This window comes from Nicotiana tabacum, chromosome 2 (assembly GCF_000715075.1).
Source record: "Nicotiana tabacum cultivar K326 chromosome 2, ASM71507v2, whole genome shotgun sequence".
Classification (NCBI taxonomy): domain Eukaryota; kingdom Viridiplantae; phylum Streptophyta; class Magnoliopsida; order Solanales; family Solanaceae; genus Nicotiana; species Nicotiana tabacum.
This window is the reverse complement of record NC_134081.1, coordinates 28,709,001-28,730,568: the sequence shown is the minus strand read 5'-3', so window position 1 is coordinate 28,730,568 and position 21,568 is coordinate 28,709,001. Positions and strand designations below refer to the sequence as shown.

At 32.3% G+C, this 21,568-nt stretch overlaps 1 protein-coding gene, 1 long non-coding RNA gene and 1 pseudogene across 2 annotated transcripts; 2 read left to right on the top strand and 1 right to left on the bottom strand.

Annotated features, from left to right (window-relative positions):
- Positions 1 to 6,857: 6,857 nt before the first annotated feature.
- On the top strand, positions 6,858 to 11,528 carry LOC107758982 (bifunctional monothiol glutaredoxin-S16, chloroplastic). Its single transcript, XM_016576840.2, has 2 exons — positions 6,858 to 7,342; positions 10,645 to 11,528. The coding sequence occupies exons 1-2, from the start codon at positions 6,950 to 6,952 to the stop codon at positions 11,146 to 11,148; spliced, it is 897 nt and encodes a 298-aa protein (XP_016432326.1). The 5' UTR covers positions 6,858 to 6,949; the 3' UTR covers positions 11,149 to 11,528.
- On the top strand, positions 11,482 to 14,500 carry LOC142166380 (protein ZW2-like; annotated as a pseudogene).
- Positions 14,501 to 15,181: 681 nt separating this feature from the next.
- Positions 15,182 to 16,275, bottom strand: LOC107758977 (uncharacterized). Its single transcript, XR_001642091.2, has 2 exons — positions 16,144 to 16,275; positions 15,182 to 15,366 (listed from the first exon to the last, which is right to left on the bottom strand). It is a non-coding gene; the product is annotated as an uncharacterized LOC107758977 (long non-coding RNA).
- Positions 16,276 to 21,568: the final 5,293 nt, after the last annotated feature.

Genomic DNA, 21,568 nt, shown 5'->3' with positions numbered 1-21,568 from the left:
AAGCCATTGTAGTGCTTGGTTGAGTATTAAAAGTAAATAAATTGTGAAAATTGGTATAGCCAGGTAAATATTTTCAACCGCATGGGTATCCATATTGGAGTATATTAAAAGGAGGGTAGTGAGACATGAGATTAATCCAAGTGGCATATTGATAAAATGTCACTTGACATTTTTACGTCATAATTTAAATAGATTTTAGATAAATCTAATAAAGATTAAGACAACTTAGATTTGATCAAATTTAATTTATGTTAGAAATCAATTAAGATTGACTCACATTTTCATAGTAAATAGATTTTGAAAGCTTTTCAAAAATACGAATTTCTATTTTAATAATTATTCACTAACCACATGATCTATTTTCTTCCATTTCTCAATATTATTATTTTTAGAAATATTATGTAGAGAACTAAAATGATAATGAAAATATTATTATAATCATTAGATATAATGAGTTCAAAAAAATAAGAAAATAACTTACTATGATTAATATCTGAATTGAGTGTGATTACTTTAAGTTTGAAAGTGACGAGGCCAATGTGTATTGGAATTTTCTGCTCGTACTCTGTCAAATTCTAATATAGTTTAAGATATCGTCCCACAGAGACTGGATAACCTATGCTACAGATTTGTAATATTTTAACTACTATTTGAAAGAATCAAATTGATGAAAAGTGAGTGAGGTTTAAAACTTATTAATTACTTAAACAAAACAAATAACTTTTGGAAGATTTATAATTTTAAAAAAAGAGTTGGGAATCATTGAATTCACTTGATAATATATTACTATAATAAAATCTCAATTTCTACATTTATTTCTCTAAAGAATAATTGCTTATTTCTAATACAATTATATTTTGCTCACTAAGAAATAACCAATTAATAACACTCCGTGAGAATTATGTTAATTAATCAACTTAAGACTACTGACGTTTAAATCGAAATATTTTTCTTACTTGACTTGTGCTAAAAGAAAGTAAAAATTTCGTGAGAATATTTTTACTAAATATCAATAATCTTGCGTGCAATAATTCCTCGGTGAGAATTAAAACTGAGGCAAGCAAGATTACTCACTTGAAATAATAGGTAACTGAAAAATTACTTTTACTCTATTATTTTATTCATCAGTTATTATATATTAATTTTGCTCTGCAAGAATTACAAAATTAATATATGAATAACTTAGAGATAAAATATATATAAGTGATAATAGAGTAATTAAAAACCATCATTTCAGCATAGTATAAAATATAAATAAAAAGTTTCAAGCCAAGAATATATAAAAACTGAGATAGTATTATAAAATATATCAAGCTTCATCAACTATTCCGACAAAAAGAGATTACTCCATTACGGAGTAAGAAAAGCTAGAAAAGATATTTAGAAGAATAGAAATATTTAAAAGACTAAGTATTTTTACTACAAAAAAAGAAAGACCAAGACTAGTTCTTGTCTTCCAAAGATTTTATTTTCTTATACAAAGAGAGCTTGCTATTTATAGGAAAAGATTAGTAGCTTTTGTCATGTTCCACTTTTGCGAATATGAAATCCATGTATGCGAAGTGACCTTTGTGTACGTAGATTCCGTATGTGCAACTATGGCACTTGTGCTTCACACTTCATGAGTTAGTCTTGCAAATGTAGGTTCCATGTATGCGAAGTGACCTTTGTGTACGTAGATTCCATATATGCAACTTCACTCTTGACTTCATGAGTTAGACTTGCAAATGTAGGTTCCATGTATGCAAATGTGACCTTTGCGTATATAGATTCCACATATGCATCTATAGCTCTTTTGCTTACATTCTTGCCTTCATGAGTTAGTCTTGCAAATGTAGGTTTCATGTATGCGAATGTGACCTTTGTAAATATAAATTCTACACATGCATTTATGACTCTTTTGCTTCCATTCTTAACTTCATGAGTTAGACTTGCAAATGTATGTTCCATGTATGCGAATGTGACCTTGCGCATATAGATTCCACATATGCAACTATGCTCCTTTTCATCTCTAATTATCTCTTTCCATAAGTCCATATGTATATTCCACATTTGCGAATATGAAGATGATGTGTGCAACTGTGGTTTTGCTTCATTCTCTTGTCTTTTAGCCCCTTTCCTTCTTTTTCATAATTTCTTCTTCCTACAAGATTTGTTAGAAAATATGCGAGGATAGGATATCATTATTCATATTTTATTTTAAAAACTTATTTTTTACATATGAAATTACATGAATAATTTATATCCATTAGAAAACATAAGATAATTTTTTGAAAATGTGTTCCAATTAAAAAATAGAATGATAAAACTTATTTGAATTTGAGATAAAAAAAATTCTTTCTTGAAATGATAAGAAAAATCATATTTCGAAATATGAGTAATAGAGTTAAATTTACAATTGAAATAATTTTTTATTTTTATCTGTATTATAGTAAAATGAGTGTGGCAGAAATAGATATTAAATTAGACAAGCTAATGAAAAGCCACATAAAAATGTAATAATATTATGTATTGAATAATATAATAGCAAAAATAAGGAACAAATATAGAAAAAATCAAAAATTTCATCATAAAGAAAAAGGATAAGACTTATTTAAATTTGAGACGAGAAAGTTATTATTCATATAATAAAAAAGATTATATCGTGGATAAGACTAAAATCTTAAGTCTAATAGATAAAATAAAAAATAAAAAATATTAAAAATGGATTAGAAATAATGTGAGAATATTTATACCAAAATTAGTTTAGAAATTAAAATAAAATAAATATACAATAGTTAAAAAATATTATTTATAATTTTAAACAATTTAAGAATTTTGAGAAATATTTTAAAATAAAATAAATATTTATTTTAAGGCTAAAAATTTATATATCTATCTATATTATTTTAAAGGATAGTAATGAATAATAATATTAAATACAATGGCAAGTTAATTAAAAGGCATATGAAAATGTGATAATACCATATATGATAACATAATAGCTAAAGCAAGAAAAATAATTAAAAACTTAATAGAAATGAAAGGGAAAGACTATTTAAACTTGAGATAAGAAAGTTCTTAAAATTACAATGAGAATGCTCCAACTATGGATAGGACCACCAAAAATTTAAGTCTTACTAGATAAAGATTTAAAATTTTAAAAATATAAAATAAATTTCTAATGTAGGTAATTTTATTAACGAAAATTAAAAGTCAAATTTTGTATCTTGAAACTAAAAAAGAAAGAAAATCTATTGCATGTAATATTAAAAATAAATATAAGAAAACTCAATTGATTTGGAACATAATAATCAAAGAATTCGTATATTAATATTTTAGACTAACTCAAAGATATAATTTAAATTATTTTTATTACAGGTAAAATATTAATATAAAAAATTAATTAAAATTTTATAGTAGGGAAGAGACAGTATAAAGATAAAATAGAGATGGTGTGAGACTACTTATACTTTAATTTAATTTAAAATAAAATAAATTAAATAATTAAATAATGCTCAAAAATATTATTGATAGATTTAGATTGTAAAAGAGTTCTGAGTAAGTGGATAAAAGCGTAAAATACATAAATTTCAAGAATAAATAAACTAGATTTATCGATGATTATTAAAAGGATAATAAGAAAGAAATTAAGTCGATTGGTAAGCTAATAAAAGATCACATGAAAGTACAATAATGTTAAATAATATTCTGCCCTTTTTAATTTGGGGAATCTAGATCAACAGAAATTATAATTACACCAACAATACCAATCTACACCCATCATTGAAATTCTTTTTTAATCATGCACTAGAATTTCACTTCATGACATCCAGAAACACTCCCTTACAGACCAGCAAAACCATTCAAATTAATTGGCATGCCCTACAAAAAGGATGGACAAAGCTTAATATAGATTGAGCATCCGATAATGCAAAAGGAGGTATAAGAGGAGTGTTTAGGGACAGTACGGGAAAATGGATTTTAGGCTTCCACAAATACTGTAATACTCTATTTCCGTTACACATTGAATTGCAGGCTCTCCAAGAAGGGCTACAGTTGGCTTCAAGGTTTGATCTATACCCATTGGAAGTGGAAACAGACTCAACAGAAGTGATCAACGCTATTAACAATGGCCATACAATACTAGCTAATTTGATCTACTCTTGCAGGTCGTTAATGCACCAGGAGAGGCAATATTAGCCAAGAAAGCAACAACAACAACAACCCAATATAATCCCACTAGTGAGGTCTGGAGAGAGTAGTGTGTACGCAGACCTTACCCCTACCCTGAGGTAGAGAGGCTGTTTCCGATAGACCCTCGGCTCCCTCCCTCCAAGAACTCCCCACCTTGCTCTTGGGGTGACTCGAACTCACAACCCCTTGGTTGGAAGTAGAGGGTACTTACCACTAGAGCAACCCACAAACACTGAGCCAAGAAAGCAAAAAAATTTAAAAAAAACAATCAATATAATCCTGGAAGAACAAAACTGTTTGCTCAACCGCCGATTTTTGTGCAACAACTTCTAACCAACGACATGAGCGGGAAATGCAACTCGTCAAAACAACTACTTATCTTTTTATGTAATATGCTTCGAACTCTAGGAAATCAAAATATTGTGAGTGACAATAGTTGTTTGTCTGAGGGGATACACAGCCCCAATGTCACTTTGCCATGTAATATGCAAAACTCTATCTAGTACGTAATATATAAATCCTTTTTACTACTCAAAAAAAAATGTTAAATAATATAATAACTATAAGCAAAGAACAAAAAAATTGGGTAAAAATTTAAAAGAATGGGCCTTATTTGAGTTTGAGATGAAAAATAAAGTGATAGCAAGAATTTTATTAAAATAGTATCATCTAATATGCTCAAACAAGATAAATTATTTAGTATTTTTTAATATTAATAACGAAATGAAATACAAGTGCTAAGATTAAGGGGTTGAATTATTATAAATATAGAAAAAGAAACCAGGTTATCTACTATGAGATTTGCGAAATAGTTTCATGTTCTGCTTCTTAATTGATATATAATGATTATCTATAATTTTTATCTGGAAATTTTATATTTTAAGGTTATTTATACATAATTCAAATCGCAATTTAATATGGTTTGTGTCCGCGCATCGCGTGGGTACCAATACTAGTTTTATTAAGAAGCCCTAAATACATCGTTTAGCAGTGTATATGGTAAAAGTTTCACGAGGCGTCCTATTTGATCACACCCATTTAATATGTACTTTTTTTATATTTTAAAGTTTAACTGATACCAAATTTTGGGTAACTTCAAATACATTTTTTCTCTTCTTCTTTGCTGCTAATTTCTTCTTCTTTGCATTCATGTCCTATGTATCTAGGAGCTTCGCTGCTTCTTTTTCTTTTTTGTACTCATGTTCCATGTATCCGGTGGTTATTTGGTTTCTTCTTCATCTTCTTCTAAGTTGCTAAATTGATTTGTTGGATTTATTATTGTTTTGACAATTTGATAATTTAGGTTTATTTTTTATGATATTGAAAGTTATGTTTCAAATTTGAGCTTATTTGGGCGTATCATATGTTGAATTTTTGAAATTCAAAGAACAAATTTATGCTTCATGACTTAATAATTGATTTATGAAGTTGCACTGAAGAGATAAAAACTACTTAAGATTTAATTTTTCTGAAGTTGTATTGAAAAGATGAACTTAAGATCCGATTTCTGAAGTTGCATTGAGAGATAAAACTACATAAGATCTAATTTTTTGAAGTTACATTGGAAAGATAGAAGAGCTTTAGATTCGATTTTGAAGTTGTATTGAAGAGATATAACTATTTAAGATCCGATTTTTCTGAAGTTGCATTAGAAAGATAAGAACTTCATATGCGATTCTAAAGTTGCATTGAAAAAATAGAAGGATTCAGATCCGAGTGAGTATATTTTGTAAAATTTTGTGCATCGCGAGTATAACTTCACTTTGGGCTTCGTTGATGGGCTAGAAATAGGGAAACTACTAACTATGTCCATTTATAAGTAGCTTATTATGAAAATTGGTCAATCTATAAAATATTACTAATACTAGCCAACTATTACCAATATTAGTCAATTAGCTATTTATAACCAAAAAAAAGGTCAAAATTTTGCTTTCTTTTGAGTGAGTATTAATAGAATAGATTGGGTACATTTTAAGGAATTTGAATCTCAGTTTTGGGATGATTTTGTGGAGTTTTGATATGGTTTGAATTGAAAATTTGAAGTATAATATGAACATGAAAAAAATAATACGTGTATCACACTGTGTATCACATATGTATCATATTTGTATTAAATGTGTAACACATGTATATTCATGTATACCTGTGTGTGAGATACATGCGTGATACATGTTTGATACATGTGTGTAGAAGATTTTTTTAAACTCCATGTTAACTACAAATTTTGATACCAAATCAGTCCAAATCACCTCCAATCTTCCTCAAATTTTATATATTGATTTGTCTATATGTTTTCAATGAATTTTAACCATACCCATTAAAAAAAGTTTCTTTTTGCTTAAATTTTTGGAATCTTATATATATATATATATATATATATATATATATATATATATATATATATATTATCATCATTGTTTTTATCTCATCTATGAAATTTTCTTTCCGTCTTGCATCTAATGTTGTTGATCACGCTTAAAAATATAAAAGGAGATCTTTGCGTGTTATTCTTGGAGAGAAAGAGCCATAATTATTTGAGTTTTCAATTTTTATATGTGCTTGGCTAGTTTTTGTAAGTTTATGATTAATGGCTAGATTTTGGTAATTTAGAACTTATTTGAGATATTTATAGAAGAATCCCTTAAAAAATATATTGAATTTGGCAATCTCTACAACCCAAACAAAAGAGATTTAACTCATCCAACTACAGTCCGCTCTTCAGTATCCACCATTTGTTCTTCTTCACCTTCTTCATCTTCTTGGTGTTATTGCCATGGCCACATTTAACATCTCATATCTCTCAAAACCCAATTCGTCTCTTCCCATTTTCTCCAATTTTTCTTCCCAAAATACCCCTTCATTTTCCTCTTATTCTATTCCCAAACCCTCCTTCCTTTTCCCTTCGATTACCCTCCGACCCAATAGCAGAACCAGAACTCGCCACGTAAGCATCGTCGTTTCAGCTGTAAAAAAGCTCTCTGAGACAGACCCTTTAACCGTGCCTCTAGAACCTGTCGAAATTTCTGGAAGCTTCCCGAAGGAATCTGGTGTGTATGCGGTGTATGATAGTAATGGTGTTCTGCAATTTGTTGGCATATCGCGAAACATTGCCGCCAGTGTTCTTTCTCATAAGAATACTGTACCCCAACTCTGCTCTTCCGTAAAGGTAACAACTTTGCTTATTCACATGTATAAGATTTAAAATACTCCCTCCGTCCGAATTATGTGACACTTCCTTTTTTAGTTTGTCTCAAAAATAATGTTATCTTCCTTATTTAGAAATAATTTAACTCTAAACTTTCCAATTTACTTCTTTTAGACCCAATTTTCAAAAGTCTCTCTCTTAGACTTTGTGTCCACTCAAACTTTGTCCCCACTCTAACAACGCAGGGGCGGAGCTAGTCCTTCGGATACGGGTTCGGTTGAACCCAGTAACTTTTGTCCAAACCGTGTATTTGTCTTAAAAAATTATTGAATTATGTAAAATTGCTGATTAAGAACCCAATAACTTAAAAGAATTAGAATATTGAACCCACAAGTTTCAAATTCTTGCTCCGCCTCTACTAACTGGGAGTATATTTTTTGATAAGTAATGCAAAATTTTAAAATATTTATGATATTCTTGCTTTAATTTTGTTATGATGCAAAGCATAACTAATTACAAACTAAGATAGAGGAGAAGGGTCGGGATAACTTGTAGTAAGTTGATGGAACAAGTTAAAGGTTTGTAACTTAAATGAGAATTGGGGCGTGCTCACCTAGGCACGGGTTAGATGGAGTTAGATGGACATGAATAGAGCGGAATAGATACAGAGGATTCATATAGCGGACCCAACTAATTGGGATTGAGGTGTAGTTAATTGTGATGCTATGAGAAATAGTTTAGGATGGATAGAGCATATTTCTCATTTTTGGGTTTGTTGACAAAAGGGTATATAGAATTGAAATTTTTGACCATGGTGCTTCTTGGTGGTGCTATGAGTAAAACCACTTGCAGAATCTTTGTTGGGCTACAGAGACTTAGAAATCAATTTGAATTAGCATGTCCAAGTTAGAGTAAAGTAATATGCTGTGCAATAATGATGAAATGCACATTGTGGGGACAATATACGGAGAACCTTGGGTTTTACTTGTCATAAAAGGTTGCTTCTTGTTGCATGTTCTTTCTTGAGTTAGTCGTATACATTTGACTAGAGATATGAAGCCAAGTTTACTTTTCTTATTCTTAAACATTGGTTTCAGTAAACAACTGCTTCATGTGATTCTTCCACTAGAATGGATTTGAATACGTGTGGCCAAGTTCAAGTTAAAGTGACATGCAATGCATTAATAGTTAAATGCACATATCTTGGTTTTTCTTGTCATAAAAAGGATGCTTCTTCTTGGGTGTTCTTTTTTGAGTTAGTCAAATACACTTTGTGACCCGAGAAATGAAGCCAATTTTGCCTTTCTTCTTCTTAAAAATTGGTTTCAGTAAGCTATTCTGTTGTGTGATCCTTCCATTGTGCACTGTCCCTGCTTCATCTTATGTTACTCGATTAAGTGAAAGTCTATGTTGTGCAGACTCTTCAAAATGCTTCCACACCTGTGTCAGATCCTCCAAAAATGCACTACTATTGGAGGATCTGGCACGCACCCGGCGACATTTTCGGAGAGTCCGAGCAACATAGGTGAAAGTTCTGTCTCAGTTTGAGAGCGGGTAGTTCCCATAGTTTGGTTGCTAGCAAATACTATTATTAACTTCTATGTTGGATCTTCCAAATCATGAGAGCACACTTGGAGCATAAGTAGAGTTGTTCCTCTTGTGACCGGTAGGTCACGTGGTTGAGACGTTGAGTATGTACGTGTTTGGATTGCAGAAATGTAAGGAAAAAGGCTGCATATTGTATATGTCCACTCTCCCTTTACTCCTTTGCCGGAGAATACTTTATGCGTGAAGTATGACCTTCAATTCTTTCAAATCATTATGGAACAACTTGTTAAAGGAGCTAATAACATGGTTGCATAGCCTGCAGTAGCCTCATTTGTATTATTAAGGGTCCTCCTTTTGGTTCTTTCTGCCTGTTCTAGTGAGTCTCTTTGGTCTCTAATCTCTACTCACAATTGATAGACGATAACGGGAACTAGTTACTGCAAATCTGCAAATAGTTCCCAGGGTGACCATTTCCTGATATTTTCCCTCCTTTGTCCCAAGCTAACTGTTCAGTTTCTGGTTATGACTTGAACACTAACTTGGAAACCAGACTTTCCCTCTAATCCAGCTCTCAAAAGGGAAAAAAAGAAGAAAAAAACTGTCTTGAACATAGGACATCAATGGTGCCTCTTTAAATGGAAGAAACTCAAAGAGAAACTCCTTATAAAGTCAGAAGAACATACTTATTCGACTATGAATCTTTATTGCACAATCCAGCCACTGGAACTGTGTACTCTTTGGTCGGAAAGATCAATGTTATCTGCTTTTCCTGACTAACTAATGATAGAAGAGCGAGCATAAGCATCACTGTCCTCATTGTTACCGATCATCATTCTGCCTCTGCCTGCCGCTGCCACTGCTGGGTGTCAGCTTGATAAGTTTTAAAATCAATTCGTTATGCCCAAAGCTGCCATAGAAAGCTTGTTTCTAGTGCTCAAAGTGGCTAGAGAAGGTTCTGCTAGTACAACGGAAAACAGGTGGTCCACATTTCTGATTGAAGGCATTCATGATTTCATTCTATTCTTGATTACTTACCTCACTACATTATGCTTCAGAAGGGGACAGATTAGTATTTGGTTTGATTGCTGCTCGGCATCTGGCAATACCATTCTTCGCTGCTGCCTCTAATCAGCACTCTTTATCATATATCATTTGTTATAAGACACAGTACAAATTGCAAAGGGGAAACATAATGAGAATATTGGATTGGTACTCTATATGTGGAATTTTGATTACAGTGCACATAAGGCACACCGTGCTGAATAAACATCCTCTTTAGTTGGTACTTTATATGTGGAATTTTCATTACAGTGAACATAAGGCACACAGCTGAAATAAACATCCTCTTTAGTCTAGAGCATAAGAAGATCTTCGCAGGAATATATTATCAATGTGTTCTCCAACATGGCTAATTAGTTATAGTAACAGCATTTTACTTTTTGTTTGGATAAATTATACTAACAACATTTTACTGTTATTTGACATATGAATATTTTCTTATAACTTTGTCAAACATCACATGCACAGTGATTCTTGCTTAGAATCTCAACTGCTGTGACCAATTCCTGTCTGCTCCCTGAATATTATAACGGAATCCTCTAAGCAGTGTAAGCATAGTAAATTGCCAATCTTATTAACACTGAAAGACAAATCTGTACCGGTTATTATTTCTGTTGAAATGATTCGCATCTGTTTTTCTCTCCTTTTATGGTTTCACTGATTTTTAGATTATATTTTTCCTTTGAATACTTATAACTGAAATTACTGTGTTGTAGGTTGGTGTGGTAGATGAGCCAGATAGAACAGCTTTAACCGAATCATGGAAATCATGGATGGAAGAGCATATTGCAGCCACCGGAAAGGTCCCACCGGGTAACGAACCAGGAAACTCAACATGGGTACGTCAGCCACCAAAGAAGAAGACTGATCTGAGGTTAACACCAGGTCGTCATGTGCAATTGACATTGCCCTTGGAGGACCTCATTGACCGGCTTGTGAAGGAAAACAAGGTGGTTGCTTTCATAAAAGGGTCAAGAAGTGCACCACAATGTGGATTTTCACAGAGGGTGGTTGCCATGCTTGAAAGTGAAGGTGTCGATTATGAAAGTGTCGATGTACTTGATGAAGAGTACAACTACGGATTGAGGGAGACGTTGAAGAACTATAGTAACTGGCCTACATTTCCACAAATTTTTGTGAAGGGTGAGTTGGTTGGTGGGTGTGATATCTTGACCTCGATGTATGAGAAGGGTGAACTTGCCAACTTGTTCAAAAGCTAAATGTTCAATTAGCAGTAAAGAATGTACCTTTATTGTAAGAGTTGACATGAGATTATATACATCATTGCACTAATTCACTCATCAGTGTATCTGGTGGTCTGGAAATAGTGGAATAGTTGGAAACGAATTCATTGTTTCTGTGTACAAGAGAACTTTGTTATAACTAGCAACTTGGAAATTTTGAGTTTTTTGTGATAAAGAACTCCTATATGGGATCTTCATGTGCTCTGTTGATGTACTTGAAAATGTATTGGATAAGGAAAACAGACAATGGCAGAACTTATACAAGATGGATGAGTGCCCTCTGTAGTTTCTTTTTGAATAATTTTCATGATGGCATTTGTCAAGAAAGCTGCAGATGGAATCATCTTACTGTAAAATGCTTCTTCCTTATATTTACCTTTGAATTCTGATGAGTCAAGTAGTTATATTTTCCAAATCTATGCAGGATGCGGTGAATCTTATAAGTGGCCCCTATATTGTTAACAGGGGCATCCCATCTCCTGTCCAGCATAGTGGATTTGAATCTTGCAGTGTAAATAATATAGTAAGTAGAATATATAAGAGATCCCAAGCAGATACTCCCATCTTTTATTAAGCAGAAAGTTGTCATTTTCCCTTTCAAGTGCATTTAGTGTGCTAATTTATTTTTACTGACTTCCTCTTCACAAATAGCCTCTCTAGTCTCTACTCCTCCGGAGCAGGGTAAGGTTTGCATTTGCGTACTTGAGCAAAAGTAGTCACTAGTCTATTAAAATTAATATGAAAAGACGGTGTTACCCTTTCTTCTATCTCTTTTCCTTCCCAAACCCTCTATCAAAATTTCAAAACCCTTTCTCCCGATCAAAATTTCCCAAACTCCTCTCGTTACTTCTCTTCCCCATGCAGTAAGTTCTTCCCCAACTTATTTGAAAATATCAAAGTTAGTCCTTAATTCCTAATTAGAAGGGCATAATTTCAAAAATTAAGAACACTTGATCCTGAAGTTAGACTTGGAAGTTCAAAAATTAAGGACATGTAGTCCTTAACTTAGAGTTACAAGCACATAAATTAAAGACATGTAGTCCTTAACTTAGAGTTCCAAGTTCAAAAAATAAGGACATGTAGTCCTGAACTTAGAGTTACAAGTTTAAAAGTTAAGGACAGGTAGTCCTAAACTTAGAGTTACAAGCTCAAAAACTAAGGACAGGTAGTCCTTAACTTAGACTTACAAGCTCATAAATTAAGGACAACTAGTCATGAACTTACAGTAACAAGCTCGTAAGTTAAGGACACTTGGTCCTGAACTTAGAGTTGGAAGTTCAAAAATTAAGGATACTTGGTCCTTAATTTGAGCGAAGTTCTCTGCAATCCCAAAAAGGACGTAAATAAGCAGAGAGCATAGGTTTCAGCGAATTATAGAAGAAGAGTATTTTCGTCCGGGCGGATAAAAGTTTATTAAAGCAGTGACTAAAGACTAAAGACATTTTAAACAGTGACTTAAAAGTAAATACATATTTTATTATTACTGAGTAATTGTGCACGCCCCCCGAAGAATGACTAGTGACTTGGAAGCCAATTGTAGGAATATATTCAGCTAGTTTTACTTCTTTCCTCTCCTAATACATTATATATGTCGCGACTTGGAAAATGCAAGTGGCAAGAAAAATGAAAAGCTGATGGATTTTGAAGTGCATTTTTGTCATTCTGAAATAGTAAGTAATCATGCTCAACAACAAGTGGCATGTCGACTGTTTAATCAGCACGATATTTCAACTCTCCTTTGTGAGCCCCAGCCCCAGCCCCAGGCCATCAAATTAGTTGTTGTTAATTAAATGTTTGACACTCTTAGAACATGCAATACAACATTTAGTCTCCTACCTGCAATGTTCCTTTTTTCTTTTCTTTCTTTTTCCAGAGTATGAAATGAAAAGAAATTCTTATGGATGAAATATTGGGCTATTAGTTAATCACATTGAACAAACTGAGTCAGTAATCAAATAACATTAAATTGGAACTATTAATCCAATAACGAAATACCGATAATCCAACAATATTTTTCCTGCACAGAAGCTTAATATCAATGTGTGCTCAAGGGCGGAGCCAAAAACCTATGTAAGGGGTTTCTAAAAAATATTAGAATGTCACACTTTGGATTTGAGGTTTAGAACCTATGATCTAAAATAATTTTTAAACCCCTTTTACCTCTACATTAGAATCTTCTCTTAAAAGAATTCCTTTTTGCCCTGTCTATACCACATAATTTTTCAACTTAGCCTCTTGGCTCTTAAATAAGTGCTACCTGCATAATTGACACTCGTGTAGTCTACCCGATAGCAACGTTACGAGTGCCAAAACATTGCACGAAGACAGCAGCCCATAATATTATATATTCTCATGAGTTACTCCTACTAGAAGAATCAAGAAAATTCTTCACCACCGACCAACATACATACAAATTCCACTACAACGTCAATTTATATTACTGTTGGTTCATTTGAGGCTTTTCTTCAAGGCTGGTTATTACGCCAAGAACAATATTTGAATGAATTTATAATAGCACAAAACACATTTAATGAATCACAAGAGGGTGTTATTTCACGTTTCCTAGCTCATTACCAAGAATACTTTGAAGAAAAATCAAGAATGTCTCATAGAAATGTATTCCACGTGTTTTCTCCTGCATGGTTTACTCCATTAGAAAAAAGTTACTTATGGATTGCAGGGTTTAAACCGGCTTTAGCTTTTTCCTTGGTAATGAATTCCGTAGATGATTTGAGAGAATTAATGGGCTGAAATTTGAAACAAGGGTCCAAGAGAAGAATCTTATTGATGAGTTGGCCAAAATTCAAGAAAGTGTGACAGCCCCTGATAGGTATTGAATCGTATTGTTTAAATATTTAGATAAAATATACTTTTTGACTTTGGTCCTAGGACATCTTATCATTTTATTTAAAAGTTTAAACCGTTAGATATTAAATTATTTAATTATATTATGTCGTAGGTGGAGAAATATGACAAGTGGATAAAAATATAAAGACACTAAGATCAGCTCTGGAAAATATGATTACAGATGCAGATAGATTAAGGGCAAAAACAGCAGAGAGGGTGGTAGGGATATTAAATCCTTTTCAGAGTTTGAGGTTTTTGACAGCTGCAGCACAACTTCAGTTGAGAATAAGGAAGTTGGGAATGCAGAGAGGCAGCAAACGCAGACTTCAGATTAATATTTGTAAGATAAAGATTTTATTTGTTATATCAATATTAGGCTTATTTTGTAGCAGTAGGCTATGTTCTACGGGCTCTTCAATGTTACTTGGTTTGTGTCGATTCTCGAAAAAGACACGAGTACAACGACATTTTTGAAGTTTGAGAAAAGTTGGAGCAATACACATAGGTAATACTCGAGTGAATGTTTTACCATCTTGCTTTTATAAGAGGCTACTTTCTTGTTTTAATTGGCTCTATTTGTCTTTTTCATAGGAGTTTATACCTTGTTACTTTTATTAGATGTAAACTTTTTGAAGTATTTGGATTGTGTTTTAACTGCCTCTATATAGCTTGTCTTTTTCCTAGTAGTTTTTAAAGAAAGTGAAGACATCACTGCCCAGCAGGACAAGAGGAGTATTTGTTTGAGGCAGACCTCATTAACACTCCAAGTTTATCTTTACGCAGCCTTTTCCGAACCCTATATATATAAATGCGACTTTTCCCTGTATATATAAACGCGAAGTGCTTACGAGTGAATTGAACAAGTCATACAATGGGGAGAGGCGAATACATGATTTTAGGATAAGTAACCAATCAAGTGATGGACCACAAACAAATCGTTGTCTCTTCTTCGTGCGACATTGTTGTTTGTTATTTGCGCAACTATAAAATTATAACAAATCAACATTGAGAAGATATTTTTTATACATCAAAGGTCCCTATTTACACCGACTGAAACATACAAGATATAACAAGGGGAAAAAACATAATCTGCTTGGATAGAATCCTAACCAAGTATGGCAAATTCATTCAATGACTACCTGCCTTTCTTGGTCCATTGTCAAAGTGCAACATTATAATACCCTTTGATGCTTGTGGTTTGTGAATACATATGCTCAAACAGTTATTGCTTTCTTTCTAATTTTTATGAAAAGAGTAGGGGCAGAGGATTTATGTTCTTGTTCATATGCTTTTTTACTCTAACCAACTTTTTTCCTTTGTTACTTCGCCAACCTTCTTTCTTCAACCCTGAAAAAAGGAAGGATTCAGAATGTGAAAAGGAGAGAATCAAATTAAGTATGTTATACTAATGAACATCAACAGTTAATATGAATTAAACAAAATCTTAATTTTTAGTAATCAGATTTTCTGTAAGGAACAATAAAATAAAATATGTTCACCGATTTAGGAAGAACACGTTTATTTCTATTTAATTTCGTATGGGGCCAAAAAACGAAAATAAGTATCAATTCCCACTAATCTATAAGATAAGATCTACAACAGAGAAAACAATTTCAGTTCAATAAATTACATTTGAGAAGGATATATAAAATGGTGAAAAGGACAAACAATATCTATTTTACATTCAAGAGAATTTTCGAGGAAAAAAATAACAATTAAAGGCAACCAATGATTCAAAGAGCCATAACATTCACGGCCATGGGTCAAAACAAAGCCTATAGTATCCCCAATAATTTCATCTCCATCAAAGAAGTGAAAAACTCAAATCTTACAGTTACCACATTATAGGAGTTTTTCCTAATTTGAGATCCAAGAGTATGGAGTACTATTATTTATAGGCTGACAAAAAAATTAGAAGCAAACAAATCCGTGGAAAGTGGGAGAATACATGGACTAACAACAACAATAGACATGAAAATCGAAATCCAGTGCATGCGATGATATGATTACAAACGAAACACAAAATGAAGCAGCAAATATTGATAAATATTTAACCAATTGAAAAGAAAATCAACAAAAGGACACCCAAAAAAAAAGAAGGAAAACAGGGCAGCATAAACTGACCTCGCTTAATGTAGTCAACTGGGTCTTTGCTTGATTTCTTTGTTACATTTATATTCGACTCAAATTTGATAGTTTTCATTTCAAGTTGTCAATAGAGAATTAGGCAGAGAGCTTTTGGAGTTTTCTTTTGTGTGATAGAAAATCTATCTATTATTAAAAGGAAAAAAGTCATCAATGAGACTTTGCCAAGTGTTGCGTGAAAAAAATGCCATGTGGCAATTTTAAGCCAAAAATAGTTAAGTTAGGTAAAATTAGTTTTTCTTCTATTTAAATTTCAAAATAATAAAATATCTATCTATTATTAAAAGGAAAAAAGTCATCAATGAGACTTTGCCAAGTGTTGCGTGAAAAAAATGCCATGTGTCAATTTTAAGCCAAAAATAGTTAAGTTAGGTAAAATTAGTTTTTCTTCTATTTAAATTTCAAAATAATAAAATATCTATATTTTTAATCAAACAATAATTTTAAATTGGGAAGTTACTGATGTAACTCCCTTCCTGCGCGTATTTGCCCTAAAAATTATCAATTTCCTTCAAGCATCTCAACTCCTAAACCACCAATGTTTCTGCCCAGGATTCTCAGAAGCATCATCATTGTCTTTATTTTGATTCACACTTTCCTTCAGAAAAGTTCCATCTCTTTCCTGGTAAGAAAATCAATCCATCTCTTTGATGATCCATCGATCTTCTATTTCAATCCATTTCATCGGCATAGTTATCCTTTTTTATATATATATTTTGAGACGTATTTACGATTTGAAATTGTGGATGCACCAGTTTATTTATATATATATATATTTGGACTCATGACCCTCGAATGCTCCTAATCGTATCTTTTTCACATTTAAAGTATACTTTTTATCTGTATAAAAAAATATTAGGATCTAGGTGCCATCCGCATAAGAGATATCATGCCTCTATGCGTCTTAAAAAAAATAGAATAATGATTAAATTAAAATAAGAAGCTTGAAATATTAAGTCGGATATACATGTGTGCATGTATTCTTTTTGTTGTTTAGAAATCACGTTCATAGGCAATAACATACCGCCTACAAGTTATTGAGAATTTTTAGGATTGGCCACTGTGGGGTAAAACAAGTATTCTGCAGAAGTATTATTATGGAAGAAAGGATTTTACCAATATTTAGATATCATGCCTATAAGATTGAAATATTGCTTGAGCTAGCAAAAAATACAGATTATTCTTTTACTACGAAGTATTGGTACGAGCCTATATAGTATATATTCATGTTTAGAGACCCTGATTGTTGACTTTTAACTTCATAACTTATATATCATATTTATAAGAATCGCTGCTTCTAAATATTTATTTGAAGAGAATAAATCTACTTTATACTCATCATGATGCTTGCAACCTTTATAAAAAATATTATGTTTAACCAATGCAATTTGGAGTTTATGATTATAAGCCTAGCTTTCTGCTTTATTCAATTAGGTGTTAAAAGAGGATTTTTTTTTTTTTGTTAGTACTGTAACTTTAAAACCTTTTTCCGAAGGATATGGAAATCATGTTAGAAGGCAAGCCTTGATTTATTAACTGTTGAAAATATAGTTGGACTTATCTGAACTCTAAAAGTTTTGCTGCTATTGAAAATCAATGTGTTTACAGATGAATAACATTCATTTTGCTAAGCCAAAAGTTTAAGCTTCAGTAGTGTTTAGTTGTAATGGTAAGTGTAGTACTTTGAAGTTTTGAACAATTTTAAAGAATTGACGAATGAGGCAAAAAGCTTTTTATTTATATACTTTTTGTTTATACTTTACTTAGTTTTAGCGACTTAAAAATTCCATATTTTAGAGAAAGTGCTTTTATCGAAAATGACGGAAAATAATCGGTATGGGTAATCCTTATTTTTCACTTAAAAAGGTCGTTGGAGGTATTTTTTTAATAGTTAAACTATGTTTTTTTTTTCATGTTACTTTATTTTATGCATGTTTTCTCTACTGACTATTTCTTATTATGTCATATTAGTACTTAATGCTCAGTCTTTTGAGAGATTTTCATTTGGTGAGACTAGCATGACAAGTTCAAGCTGCAATAACAGGATGATGGAGTTGAGCTAATGTTATATTAATTCTATCAAGACTTGGTCGATGATTTTGTCCTCAAGAAAATAGAGAATTTATGTAATTTATTTTTGCATTAAACCATTGATTAGAAATTGAACATTGAAAATGTATTTGTTGATTATTGCGAAAATGGGAATGCCCTGTTTTGGATCTCAAGTATACTTTCAGGGATGATTTTTCCAATTCATTTTTCTTCAGCCATCATATTTGATATTGCACAAGTGCTATTTGCTATATGTGGGGCTACTTTAAAGTACGGGATGAGATTAGGGTTAAAGAAAATATGTGGTTTATGTTGGAGCTGCTTAAAATATGAGCTGGGGCGCCTTGATTAAGCTTCGTTTGGGACTGGAGCTGAAATTAGATTTAAAGTAAATGTGATATTTTTTATTGTAGCCCTTTTAAGTGATGTACTTATGACATATTTTTCTCTTTTAAGGCCTTAGTGATATTTTCATCTATTAGTTTTTTGCTTTAATTTTTTTGAATGCGCTCCGTAAATTTAGTCTGTAATATACATCGGTTTCTATTATCTCTCACCGCACTTTTTTTATTTGTAATGATTCTGCGCAACGTGCAGGTACATATACTAGTTTTGGTGAAAGAGAGAAAAGTTGCACTCCTTATACAATTACTGAAGAGGGCTCAGACTTAAATTTACTGAAGCCTTAAAGGCGCAACTAGAGGTTTTGACCAATATTGTTTCTTATCTTTGAGGTGAGGGTAGGTCTATTTTGGTCCTTTAAATATAATCCTGAGCATATTTAGTCCCTTAAATATGTTAAAGTGGAGCATCTTTAATCTTACTGACAGAGATTTTGATCAATATTGTCTCTTATCTTTGAGGGTAGGTCTATTTTGGTCCATCAAATATAACCCTGAGCATATTTAGTCCCTTAAGTATACTAAAGTGGAGCACCTTTAGTCTCACTTACACAATATATTCAAAAAGTAATGGTGTTACCCAACTCTGATTCATGAAGCAAATCTTCTGCTCTAAAGCAAAATGTTTCCTCTCATTTTATTGGATAACGTAAATTATCACTTTAATTTCTCATTTTTAGATAATGTTTTCTAAAATTTTGATCTTGAAAATATCCTATTCTGTGCCAGTGTTCAATGAGAAAATGACACTGTATAGCCGCCGTTAAAATAATAGCCGAAAAAATGTATAAAATTTGTAAATTATTTTGTGTATATTTAAAAATTTCGGTTGATTTTTCCAAAAAAATAAGTTAAAATTTGAAAAAAATAGAGCTGCCATGATCACTTCTAAGCATATTATTGAAGCAAACGAATAACCAGATTGTATTATCATTTTTAGCCCGTGCCAAATTTACATCTGGTAGCGAAATAAGTATATAAAGTTTGTATATTTTTTGTATATTAACATACAAAAAAAAATAAAAAGAAATATATATATATATACAAAATATACAAATTTTATATATTTTTCGGCTATTATTTTTATAGCGGTCATACAGTAACATTTTCTCATTGAAAACTGCCACAAAAGGAGATATTTTCAAGGTCGAAATTTTAGAAGACATTATCTAAAAATGAGAAATTAAAGTGATAATTTGCGTTATCCAATAAAAAAAGAGGCAACTTTTGCTTCAGAGCAGAAGATTTGCTTCATGAATCAGAGTTGGGTAACACCATTAGTTTTTGAACACATTGTGTCAGTGAGACTAAAGATGCTCCACTTTAACATACTTAAGAGACTAAATATGCTCAGGACTATATTTGAGGGACCAAAATAGACCTACACTCAAAGATAAGGGACATTATTGATCAAAACCTCGCACAGCTACAGTAATAAACGTCAGAACCAGGAGCAGATAGTAAGAAGTTGCACAACAGCTGGAGTCAACGAAATTCCAGAAATACCCTTCATCGTATTTGTATACTAGTTTTCTATCATTAAATTAACATACTGATGCCCTTTGTCCTTGGCCTTTTCTTAATTTGCACTGTTGAAGGATATATTTGACTAAATCCACGCGTCATTCAAATAAGCGGGATAAATGACTACATTCAAATAATTTGGTTGGGTGCATATACTAAGACCACTAACCTTCATAGATAAATCTAAAAAAAAAAAATTATTTGTTTATCCGTAAAATGATACAGTTGAATTTATACGTGATTTTTGTTTGCCTGTAAAACGATACAGTTAAATTTATATGTGGTTTCTAGACAAGTGAACTAATTTGATCCTTAAATAATATAATAATCGAAGAAATACACAATATTTAGCCTTAGAATGTAGATAAAATAGCAAAGATAGTGATTCCGTGAACACGGTTTTCGAACACAGCAATGATGAGATCAAAAAGCAAGAGAGTGAAATTGTATAAAGTTTTGTATAGAATATAATATATGTTCTTGCCAGAAATTTTGTGTCCCTTACAATGATAACTGAGCTCACTATTTATAGTTATGTCTAGGGAAGAAGGTCGCCCTCCTTTAATGTCAATTATGAGGGCCATTGATGAAGATGTAACGTTGAGCGTAAATGCTAAATTCTTTGTAACGGACTGTCGCTCTTGATGCTGTAGAATATTCCTTAATAAATGCTACCGGGCGTAGAGCATTTAATACACTTTTATGAACATTATTCGTTCCGGTGACAAGCGCAGTGGCTGTGTTCGGTCCTCAGCCATTCCATCTTGGATTCCACGTCTCCTCCTTTTAGTCAGCCACGCGTCATATCATATTTTACCCTATACAGATAGTCTCCCTGCTTTTCGGTGACATAACTTTGTGTTACCGGAAAGTTGGTAGAGACGCCTTTTTGGTAGGAATAACTATAATTCCCTCTAAAGGTCTATGATAGTTGATTAGACGCACGTCTCTCCGTATTTAATGCCCCGAACACGCGTTATCCCATGATTCAGCACAGCTTTAGCCGGTTATCAAGGTAATCATGGCCATGAATTTAGCTGCCAAAATTTTACTTATATGCAACTTTCTTTTCCTTTGCGTTTCACAATTGCTTGAGCTTCTAATTTGCATTCTTGTTTTCCATCCTTTTTCTAATTTTCTTCAAACACAAACTCTTTACCTTCTTCCTCCAAACGTGGTGGTTCTACGAAGAATAAGAACAAAACCGAGGATTCCGTTCCTCCAATAGTAGATTCCATATTCCCAAGAAGGCTTAGTACTTCAAAGGATTTTGAAGAAAAATTTCCTACTGCTAACCCTCGTACATGGGTTGTTAGTAGATACTCTTCTTCCATTCGTCCTTCTAGTATTCCTACTGTAAAGGAGGACTGTCGCTGCAATGAGTTGGAAATCATAGCTCCTGATCTATTAGAGCGAGTGACCCTTCC